This window comes from Erinaceus europaeus, chromosome 19, assembly GCF_950295315.1.
Source record: "Erinaceus europaeus chromosome 19, mEriEur2.1, whole genome shotgun sequence".
In the NCBI taxonomy this organism is placed as follows: Eukaryota; Metazoa; Chordata; class Mammalia; order Eulipotyphla; family Erinaceidae; genus Erinaceus; species Erinaceus europaeus.
This window is the reverse complement of record NC_080180.1, coordinates 24,205,661-24,217,283: the sequence shown is the minus strand read 5'-3', so window position 1 is coordinate 24,217,283 and position 11,623 is coordinate 24,205,661. Positions and strand designations below refer to the sequence as shown.

General features: G+C 53.4%; 1 protein-coding gene across 4 annotated transcripts; it reads left to right on the top strand.

Annotated features, from left to right (window-relative positions):
• Positions 1-801: 801 nt before the first annotated feature.
• Positions 802-9,214, top strand: KLHDC8A (kelch domain containing 8A). 4 transcript variants are annotated; one of them, XM_060178704.1, is made up of 6 exons: positions 802-951; positions 1,277-1,835; positions 4,609-4,773; positions 4,938-5,153; positions 6,421-6,522; positions 8,249-9,214. In XM_060178704.1, exons 2-6 carry the CDS (start codon positions 1,460-1,462, stop codon positions 8,440-8,442), a joined length of 1,053 nt encoding a protein of 350 aa, XP_060034687.1. In that variant the 5' UTR covers positions 802-951; positions 1,277-1,459; the 3' UTR covers positions 8,443-9,214. The 4 variants fall into 4 exon arrangements, with proteins under 4 accessions (XP_060034687.1, XP_060034689.1, XP_060034688.1 ...); XM_060178705.1 differs by lacking the exon at positions 802-951 and adding an exon at positions 995-1,188; XM_007523134.3 differs by lacking the exon at positions 802-951 and having other exon boundaries at positions 995-1,835.
• The last annotated feature ends 2,409 nt before the right edge of the window (positions 9,215-11,623 follow it).

Here is an 11,623-nt window from a genome sequence, read left to right as displayed (position 1 = left end):
ACCTGCAGCCGTGCTTAACCCTGCAGGTGGGAACTGGGGGCTTGAACCTGGGTCCTTTTACAAGGTAATGTGTTAAGTCAACCACGTATGCCACCGCTTCCCGCCCCCCCCCCCCAAATAAATAAGTACATTTCTTGGAAGACTTTAAACTCAACGGTAGTGGGAAGCCTCGCAGACCTGGTGGTCCAGAAGAGGGTTCACTGGCGTGAGGTCACCTTTGTTATTGGGGACTACTGTCGTGGCTTCGTGTGTGTGTGTGTGTGTGTGTGTGTGTGTGTGTGTGTGTGTGTTGCGAAGCAGTATTGAAACTGCTAGTTCGTGTTGGTGTCTCATTGGGTGTCCGTATTTATCTGGGTATTTGCCTGTTTCCGGGGATGTCTGGGGGGAGGGTGTGTTGAGTGATGTATCAGTGACGCGTACATGCGCAGGCCGGGGTCCACCGTGTGTCTGCTGCACCTGTCGCGGGGCTGCTGTGACACTCGGCGCTTCAGGCAGGTGAAGCCATTGTATACCTCAGCCAAGCCGAGCTTCCTGCGGAGCCCGCCCGCCAGGAGCTGGACGCTGGGCGCTGGCGGTAGACCAGTTAGCCAGGCTCCCTCCCCCCTCTACCCCCCCCACCCCGCTCCTCACCCCAAACAAATATAAACCGCCCACCCTAGACAGGCCAGGACGGAGTCTGGGCTGCGTCTCTGGGTGCCGGGTTGCGGGGGGCGCGCTCTCTCCGCCCCGCCGGGAGGTACCGGGCGCCCCGCTTCCGTCCCCAACCGGTGGCAGCGGGGCCCGCAGGTGAAGCGCCTGTGGCGGGTGCGCGGTAGCCGCCGTGCCTCCTCCTCCCAGCGACTCAATGCTCCCGCCCCGCCCGCCAGTCCGCCTGGGGCGGGCTCCCAGCGCCGGCGCCCCGGAATGCGCTGCTGCGTGCGCCCGGCCGCCGCGCTCCCCGGGCCTGGCTGGGTGAGTGGCGCTGGGCGTGGGCGGGAGATTGTGGGAGGCGGGGCGAGGAGGTGTTGGCGCCCCAAGGCGGTTCCTGGCGTCCACCGCCGACCCTCTACCCCAGCCCCAGAGCCCCCCAGCCCCAGAGCCCCCCACCCCGTGTGCTCGGCGGGCTCGCGATCCGCGGGCGGGGAGGGGTCAGGACAAAGACGCGGGTCTGTGCCCGCGGGGTGGTGCCCCCGGCTGCGCGTCCTGAGGGTAAAGTTGCGAGGGGCCGAGGCCGTCCGCGGCAGGGGCGGGGGGCGCGGGTCCGGCTGTCCTTGACCCGCCCCGCTCCTCCCTGCAGAGCCGGGCGAGGACGCCGCGGGCCGCCGAGTCTCGCCGGACGGGGCCGCGCTGGCCGGCGTCGGGGCCCCGGCAGCTGAGCGCGATGGCGGCGGCGAGAGCGCGCGCGGAGTAGCGGGCGGACCCCCGGGCTCGCGCCGTCCTGCTGCTCCCGGGGCGCGGGCGGCGGGCCCTCCGGTTGGCCATGGAGGTGCCCGACGTCAAGGACTTCCAGTGGAAGCGCCTGGCGCCACTGCCTAGCCGCCGAGTCTACTGCTCCTTGCTGGAGAGCGGGGGACAGGTCTATGCCATCGGGGGCTGTGACGACAATGGCGTCCCCATGGACTGCTTTGAGGTCTACTCCCCCGAGGCCGACCAGTGGACCCCGCTGCCGCCGCTGCCCACTGCGCGGGCCGGGGTGGCGGCCACTGCGCTGGGCAAGCGGATCATGGTGATCGGGGGCGTGGGCGCCAGCCAGCTGCCCCTGAAGGTCGTGGAGATGTACAACATCGACGAGGGCAAGTGGAAGAAGAGGAGCGTGCTGCGCGAGGCCGCCATGGGCATATCTGTCACGGCCAAAGGTGAGTGGGTCAGGGCGGGGCGGGGGTGGGGTGGTAGGTAGGTGAACAGCAAAGGGACCAAAGCCAGTACTGAGTGGTGGTCCCTATCACATTGTGGGTTTCGGTTGATTCAAAAACTGGAGCCACTGGCCTTACCTTCCAGATGGGAAACAGACTCAGCAGGTGAAGTGCCTAATAATTGCTATGAGGCCGGACACCACTCTACTAGGCTCCCCCCATAGCTGGACAGGCTGGAGGTCAAGGAGGAGGCCAAGGCCATGGTGGCAGGCCCCTTCATTGAACAGAATGGTCCCTCCCCCTGAAATCTGTCTTACAGATGCCGTAATCTCCAGACTCAAACTTGGTCACCTCAAGTGGTCACCCTGTCCTGTCCCTGTACCATCTCCAGGTCACACTGAGGAGGTTTTGGGTCCTGTCCTTGCCCCCCTGCCTCTCCTCTGTCTCCTGTTGCCAGTGACACTCATGATTGGGAGCCCATGGTTCCCTAGGGCTGAGCGCCTGCAGCCTCTCACCCAGGATCACTGAATTCTCAGGGCATGTGTGTGCTGGGCTCATGGTTTTGTGATTTTCATATCACTTCCTTCAAGTCCCTCAATCCCTTCTATTCCAGCCTGAAACAGGCCAGGGCACTGAATGCCATATTGCTGAATAAAGCTTGCAGGGTCCTGTGGGGAAGGCCCCAGGTTCAGTTGGTCAGAGTGGGCTGCAACCTTAATTCTGCTTCCTTTGCAAAACCATCCCAGCTGCCTTTCAGGTGGCAGCAGATCAGGGCAGTGTGTTCTGTCCCTAGCCATCACTTTGCCCACCACTTTCAGGATCCTTTGACCAGTGAAGGTGACCAGAAGGAAACTTTATTTTTGTTTTTGTGGAGCCAAGGCCTTGTGTAAGTAAAATTTCATCACTCTGGGCCATTTTTTTTCCCTAGATAGACAGAGTGGGAGGAATACCACAGCACCAGAGTTACTTCCAGTGCCATAGCATCTTCCATGCAGCATGGGGGCTTGGACCTGGGCCATGTGCATGGGAAGGCACGTGTCCTTGCTATCAAACGATTTCTCCAGATACCAGAGAGATTTTAGTCCTGCATCCCATGCGGGTAGAATTGCCAGTGGTGAGCTTGTGATGAAAAAAGGTGGAAAGCATTCCTTAGCTCCCAGACCTCAGACCTTCAGACAACGTGCTGAAAGATTAGGGCCCAGCTCTTACTGATTCCTGGCCATAGGTGCTCTATCTTTAGTGGCCCCTTTGATCCTCACAGCCTGAGGAGGAAACAAGTGCTACTGTTCTCATTTTAGAGAACAGAGGTGGGAAGCTCAGAGAGGTTGAATAATGTGCCTGAGGTTACACAGCAAGTAAGTGATGGTCAGATCTAGACACTTAACTCTGATGCTGGATGGGCGCTCCAGTTAGGGGAGTAGGCAGTGATGTCCCATGTACAGACTTTGTGCCTAATGCTGGTCCTGCAGATAGACAAATTCCTAGGGACAGTCTGTGAGGAGATACAAAAAGGCTTTTAGTAATGTACAGCAATACGGGTGCTTCGTCACAGGTATGTGAGGCAGGAGTGATGAGACAGCCCTGTTGGCACAGCTGTGCTAAGACAGGTGTAATGACATGGCAGGTGAAAGCACTGAGCCATTTCTCTCTGTCCATCCTTGGGATTCAGGTGACTCTGAAAATGAGTGAGAAAGGACTTAACACAGGCAAGATAGCATGAAGTGGATGAGAAGACCCTGGACCTGTCATATACCAGGCGACACAGGGCTGAGAACCTGGGGAAAGTGAATTACTCCTTCGCAAACCCCATCTGCTGCCCTTGAACTAGGGCTGGTGTATGTAGGGGGAGGGGAATGGGGTGTTCTTCTTTTGGTAGTATTGGAAAGGAAAACAGTAGAAGTACAACACCATTGAGAAATAAAGGCCTATTTAAGTCAAGAACAGAGAGAGCAGGGAACAAGGAAACAGAGTCCCAGGCAGGAAAGAGTCCCTGGGGGAAAGAGGGCAAACAGGGCTTGTGTGTCCCTGACACCTGGCAGGGGGTGCCAGGATGAGAGCATGGGAGAGCACTCACTTCCATCATCAGTGCTCAGCTCCCTGTCAGGGCAGTTTCTCCAAAGCAAACTCCCTCTGCCAAGACTCCCCTCATGCACTGGAGTCCTAACACATGTGGTACAGGGCACCTGCAGTGTGTGAAAGTATGGCAATCCCCCATGGTATAGCGGCAGAGGGAGCCAGCAGCAGGCCAGTACGCCAGTGACAGCAGGCCTGACCTCACTCCCAGAAGCTCCTACTAGGCCTGGATTGTTCCAGGCTAGGAGCTCCTGGGAGAGCAGACCACCACTGGACCACCCTTCTCTCTGCCCCTCCCCACCCCAGCTGCCCAGGCACAAGATTGCAAGGGGTGTCCAGGCTTAACTTCACCACAGTCTATTGTGCAAGAGATGTCACGTTTGGGGTTTTGCCAAGGGCTAGGCACCAAAGCTTGACAATGGCAGGAATTGTTTTTTTTTTTTTTTTTTTTTGATTGGAGCAATGCTCAGCTCTGGCTTATGGTTGGGACTGGGATTGAACCTGGCACTTTGAGTCTCAGATACAAAAATCTCCCCAGCCTAGCAGGGACTTTTAGTAGTGCCATCAGCCCCACTGCCATATCTATGGGGACCTGCCTGGCCTTGCTTCTGGAGTTCAGCAGAGCCTAGCCAAGGTTAGTGTTGAGTCTCCACGGCCCTCCTCGCTATGTCCTGAGCTGAATCATGGTGCCTTCCTACCTTAGATTACCGGGTGTATGCAGCCGGCGGCATGGGCCTGGACCTCCATCCACACAACCACCTTCAGCACTACGACATGCTCAAGGACATGTGGGTGTCATTGGCACCCATGCCCACCCCAAGATATGCTGCCACCTCCTTCCTCCGAGGGTCCAAGATCTATGTGCTGGGTAAGGATGTCTCCTGCCCACACCTGCCCCTTTCCCAGGTACTGGATTCTGAGGGATGATCACAGCACCCCACCCTTCAGGAAGCCCCTCATCTGTTTGGGAGGGGTGGGTGTCCAGCCTCTGTCCTGGGGGACTTCTTCTACCCGACCCCCTTTGACCTCCAGGGGGACGCCAGTGCAAGTATGCAGTTAATGCCTTCGAGGTCTTTGACACTGAGACTCGCTCCTGGACCAAGTTCCCCAACATCCCCTGCAAGCGGGCCTTCTCCAGCTTCGTGACCCTAGATGAGCGCCTGTACAGTCTCGGGGGCCTCCTCCAAGGACGCCTCTACCGGCAGCCCAAGTTCCTGCGGACCATGGATGTGTTTGACATGGAACAGGGTGAGCTGGTCAGGGCAAGCCTCTGACCTCCTATCCTTTCCATCCTATCTACCCTTTCAGGACCACCAGCCCAGGTGGAGGAGCCTTCCAGAGGCCTGAACACTGCTGCTTTTAGGATCAAATTCTCCATCTCTGGGCATTTGTTTGTTTCTAAGGCTTTTCTTTTTTAATATTTTATTTATTAATTAATGAGAAAGATAGGAGGAGAGAGAAAGAACTAGATATCACTCTGGTACATGTGCTGTCAGGGATTGAACTCAGGACCTCATGCTTGAGAGTCCAATGCTTTATACATTGTGCCATCTCCTGACCACTCTAAGGCTTTTTTTGCTGGGTTAGCATCGCGGGAGAGAGACCAGAAACTCATGGCGGCATGGTAATACAATTCTTTATTCATACGGGAGCACCAAAGTCAGGTGTGAGCACAGCGGGTTAAGCCGCGTGGCACCAAACCGCAATGCCCGGCATCTGCACACCTGCCCTCCTCCAGGTTGGGACATGGAAAGAGAGAGAAACCAGAAACAGAAGTGACTTTTATAGGGTAAAACTAGAAGTGGCAAGTTGGAAACAGAAATGGCTAGGAAAGGGGGTGGAGAAAGGAAAAAGGCACGCTGGGAACTTCCTTAGCAACTGTTGTGATGATTTTAACTGGTGGGATTAATATTACCCTGCAGACAGGGCGGGTCTCAAGGTAGAAAGATGATAGGTCAAAGGAATGGGTGGGGAATCTTTCAGGCAAAACAATGATTATGTAAATAGACTATAGTGTCAGCAATGGAGGGTGGAATGGGGGGCTGGCTTAAAGCCCTCTCCCCTTCACTCCCCCCACCCCAGAGACAGAAATTGAGGAGGAGGAGATAGACCACCTGTAGCACTGCTTCACTGCCCTTGAAGCTTTTCTCCTGCAGGTGGGGAGCAGGGGCTTGAACCCTGCTCCTTGTGCATGGGAAAGTGTGCATGCTACTAGGTGTGCCACTACCTGGCCCCCTCTTGTCTCTTCTCCTAACAGCCAGGCAGGCCACATGAGGACTGGATTTTTCTAACTTTTTGCTGATAAACAGAAAGAGTGTATTCCCTATACTTGTCGCCTCTAGTCCTCATTCTCTGCAGTTAGAACACTGAGGTCCTAGGTAGCGCAGGTGACTCACAGAGGGGCTGATGGCTCCTTAGAATGGAGCAGGCTCAGGGCAGGAGGAGATCAGGCAGAGTTGTGTGGGGCTCAGTGTTAAATTTTTCTGTTCATTCTGCTTTCATTCTTGGCATGTAGGGGGATGGCTGAAGATGGAACGTTCCTTCTTCCTCAAGAAGCGGCGGGCAGACTTTGTGGCCGGCTCTCTGAATGGACGGGTGATAGTGGCTGGAGGACTTGGTAAGGATGGATCTCACAGGTTGGTATAGGGGTCCTAGTGCTTGGTAGACCCTGAGGACTTGGTGTGGCTCATGTACAGTTCTAAAGAACTCAAATCCTGCACTTAACGTGCAGTCCCAGATGTGGCCTTTCTGCCCTTGTTCATAGGACAAGCTGGGGCCCATGTGGCATCCGTGTAGCATAGTCTTGGCAAACACAAACCCCGGAGGTCCTATCTAGGAGTGACAAGAGATGGAAGTGATGAGAACTAGCTTTGGTCCTCTTTCTCTTCCCCATATCTCCTTTCTGTGTCTCTGCCAAAGGAGAAGAAGTCTGATCAGGGGTCAGGGGAGTCGGGCAGTGGCACAGCAGGTTAAGTGCAGGTGGCGCAAAGTACAAGGACCAGCGTAAGGATTCCGGTTTGAGCCCCCGGCTCCCCACCTGCAGGGGAGTCGCTTCACAGGTGGTGAAGCAGGTCTGCAGGTGTGTCTTTCTCTCCCCCTCTCTGTCTTCCTCTCCTCTCTCCATTTCTCTCTGTCCTATCCAACAATGACAACATCAATAACCACAACAATGTTAAACAACAAGGGCAACAAAAGGGAAAGTAAATAAATACTTATTAAAAAAAAAAAGAAGTCTGATCAGTTAAGTCACTATGTGAACTCAGGGTTTATTGGGGGTTTTTTGTTTGTTTGTTTGCTATTTTTCCCCTTTTTGTTGCCCTTGTTGTTTATTATTGCTATTATCATTGTTGTTAGTAGTATTGTTGTTGTTGTTGTTGGATAGGACAGAGAGAAATGGAGAAAGGAGGGGAAGACAGAGGGGGAGAGAAAGACAGACACCTGCAGACCTGCTTCACTGCCTGTGAAGCGCCCCCCCTGCAGGTGGGGAGCCGGGGCCTTGAACCAGGATCCTTAGGCCGGTCCTTGTGCTTCATGGCATGTTCGCTTAAACTGCTGCACCATCACCCGGCGCCCCTGTTTTTTTTTTTTTATTTGATTTATTTGTTTGTTTTGCCACCATGGTATTGCTGGAGTTCAATGCCTGTACCACACCCGTTTCTGGTTGCCATATTTTTGACAGAGGGAGAGGGATGTATAGAGAGACAAGTGGAGAGAGAGAGAAGTAGAGAAAAAAGGAGAGACACTGCAACTCCACTCTAGTACTCATAAAGCTTCCCCCCTGCAAATGTTCCCATGTATCAATTTGGGGGTTCAAACCTAGGCCCTTGCACATGGTAGTGTATGTGCTTTACCAAGTAAGCTGCTTTTTCAGTAACCGGAGGGAGTAAACACAGGAATATCTAGAAATGTCTAGTTGACGTAAGGAGTGGGAAAGGAAAGCTCCCCCCTTTTTTTTTCTGGAACTGGACCTCCAGGCTACTTTTATTCAAAAAGACAGAGACAAAAGAGAGGGAGAGACACTGTAGAATTGAAGCTTCCTCCAATGCCATAGCACCTCCCATGTGGTACCAGAGCTCAACCCTCGGTCATGTTGGCATGGCAATGCAGGCATGCTCCCCAGTGAGCTTTCTCTCAGCCCAAGAAAGCTGACACATTATGAGATGGAAAGATGGGGACAAGGCAGGAGGGGCAACATGCTGGCTTGGCAGAGCCACTGACCCAGGGAAGAAATAAGAAGCAGCTAAGCTGTGGTTTCCAGAGGGAGGGCTGGTGGTAGAGCAGGTGCAAGGGGTGGACTGATGGCTGGACTCCTTTGTAAGGTCCCCTTCCTTTGGTGTTTTCAGGGAACCAGCCCACTGTCCTGGAGACAGCTGAGGCCTTCCACCCAGGGAAGAACAAATGGGAGCCCCTCCCAGCCATGCCCACGCCCCGCTGTGCCTGTTCCAGCATCGTCATCAAGAACTGCCTCCTGGCAGTAGGAGGCGTCAACCAGGGTCTGAGTGATGCTGTGGAAGCCCTATGCATGTTGGACTCTTAGCTGTCCCTGCACCCTGGCCCTGGACCAGCCCACTCTCAAGGTCCCCTCTGAGCAATCAGGGCTACTTCCTAGGAAACTTGTCACTGTCAGGGCACAGAGCTCTCAGTGACTTCCCTATTCTTCCAAACTCAGTGGTTTCCCTGGTCCTGGGCTGACCTCTGGGGCATATTCATACTTACTGCTGAGGCAGGGAAGGGCACAGGCACATCTAATGCCCCCTCCTGCCAGTTCACCCTCCCCATCTGCAGGGAAGAGCGGGGAAGACAGTGCTGAGTTGAGGGCATGAGCTGTTATCATTATCCTTTCAGCAGTTCAGAACTTGTGTGTGGGTCTGTCAGGATGGCAAATGGGGAAGAGTTGGAGTAGGGCCCCTAAGCCTCCCTTCTCCCTGGCTTCCATCCCTTCTTTTCACTTGGTGGCCACCTTTGGGGCTGTCCTGGACCTCATTTATTCAGCAAGACTTGACCTTGGAACCAGGAGAGCCAGATCGTATGGACTGCTCCAGCTCAGGAGGACCCATGCTGCTCAGGGTCCTTGATAGCAGTGTGACAGTGGGGAGGGAGCTGATTCCCAGTCCAAGGTCCACTAGCCACTCTGCTCACTGACTTGCTCCTGCAACCCCTCTCCACCAGAGATGGGAGCTTTTTGTCACCGACAGCCCTGGAGTGATCTGTGCGAGACCTTCTCATTTACACTGTGGCATCTAATCCACCAAGGCTGGATTCACTGCACTCTGGTCAACACAGCACAATGATTAAACTCTATATTCCTAGCTCGTCTGCCATGTGGTGTGTGGGGAGGGCAGGGGATTGACAGGCAGTGTCCTGATGGAGAATGGGGACCCATGAAATCATCCCTGATATTCTCAGGCCTACCAGGATTCTGAGTGATACCTGTTCTGGTCTCTTCTGTCTAAGGACAGCAGCCAGGGATCGATCCTGACAAACTGACTCCCCTTCTCTTAAGCACTGAAACTCTGCTTAGAAAAGGCTGTGTTTGCTGACCATATCTAGCCTCAACTCCTTTAGCTGAAGCCCTTTCTGTCTCAGCCAAAATAGTTACTTAGAAGCTCGAAGCATGTGCCTTCTTTTAGCTTGTATAGCACTTCATTTTAATTCCTAGTTTATTCTTAAAGAGAATGTGCTTATTATAGACAGAAAAGGAAGACACATACAGCAAGTGGACTATCCCCTAGAAAAGAATTAACCCCCAGTTATTTTTAAGATTTATTTATTAGTGAGAAAGATAGGATTAGAGAAATAACCAGACATCACTCTGGTATGTGTGGTGCTGGGCATTGAAGTTGGACCTCATGCTTGAGAGTCCAGTGCTTTATCTGCTGCTCTGCCACCTCCTGGACCACGCCCCCAGTTATTTTTTTGTTAGAGACTTATTTATGAGAAAGAGAGGAAGAGGAGAGAGAAACAGAACATCACTCTGTCACATACTGTGCTGGGGATTGAACTCATATTTGAGTCCAACATTTTATCCACTGTGTCACCTCCCAGGTCGCACCCTCCAGTTATTTTTATATGAAGATATGATTATTTTGTAAGTGAAGAGAAAGAAAGAGACCAGAGAACCTTGTTACAGCATATCTAGTGCCAGGGGTTGAACCTGAGGCCCCCACACATGTAAATCCTGCCCTCTACTGCCTGACCCCCATCCTCAACCACTCAGTAATTTTTCTTCATTTTTTTTTTTTTATCATTTTTAAAGATTTATTTTGAGAGAGAAACTGGAGTATCACATGCAGTGCTGGAGATTGAATTCAGGACCTTATGCTTGTGAGTCCAATACTGTTCTGCCTACCACCTCCCAGGCTACCTGTTTGCTTTTCAAAGCTGTGCTAGTTCTGGGACTGCAAGGATGGGAAAGTGTCTGCCCTGGAGGGGTTGTGGAGGAGTCAGGTGATACTACTATGACAGTATATTTACTCCTCAGGAGATAGGAAGGGAGGATCTAAGGGGTCTGGAAGCCTCCAAGGGGAGGGGCACCTCCACTGCACTTTCAAGCACAAGAGGAAGCTGGGTCCTCAACATAGGGGTGTTCTTCCTTCTCTGGGACCCTGAGTTTTCCCACATTTGAAATCTGGCAAGACACTGCTGCCACCTGCTGGCAGCCTCTCTCCGCAACTAGAGGCAGCTAGTGGCCTGGGAGGCCCTGGCAAGCAAACTGCAAACTGCAAAGGGGCCTGCCCTGGGGCTTGTGGGACCATGCTTTTAATTTAGTCCCCAGAAGAGCCTGCTGGGAAAGAGTGGGAGGAGCAGTGGTAGGTAGACCACATGAGGTAGAGCTGTCCTGTGGCCCCCACCCTGCCCTGGTCTCCAAATTTGACTCCTTTTTAATATTTTTCTTATTAGAGACAGAAACTGAGATGGAAGGGGGAAATAAACACCTACAGAATTGCTTCACCACTGGTGAAGCTTCCCCCCTGCAGGTAAGGACTATGGGTTTGAACTAAGTATGCATTACCCAGCCCCCAAATTCCACTTCTATTTCTTTCCCCCACATTTTCTAATCCCCTCTCCAAGAAAGGTGTTTATAAACACCCTTTACAGAAGGACATCAAGTCATGTGGGCATAAAGAGAGTAGGCCTTTCCAACCACACAAGGCACTAGCGATCAGCAGGTAGGGGTGGGGCATGCTCTGATGGCCAGCAGCCCAGAAGTCCCTTCCCTGTGTAAGACTGGTGCCTTGGCATCTGGAGCCTGTGAGGGTTACTCAGGCTGGAGCTGGTCTATGCTGAGGTCACAATTATACCTCACAGTGCCAACCACTTAGGCATCTCAGGATGCCTGGTGTTGGATGGCCCCACTCCCTTCCTCTGTTCCCCTCTGGAAGTCACCACCTCCTTAGTGTTTCTGCATGTCCTGACCAAAATAAGAACAGTGAAGCTACCACCTCACATGGTGGTGAAGTGCCTTCCTGTCCTCAGCTCAGCTCTGTGGAGCAGGTGGTAACCTCATGCTTTGACAAAAAGAAAACCTATGCTCATGAGGTGCCAGAACTTTCCCAAGGTTATGGGCTAGTAAGTGGCCAAAGCAGGTCAAATCCAAACCCCTGGCTACAGCTCTGCTCCACCCAGAGTGAAAGCATGCAGGGAAAGCAGGGAGACAGCGCTGCTGTAAGGAGCTCTTGTGTCAGCCTGGCCGGAGGGAAACTTTCCCAAGGAAGGTG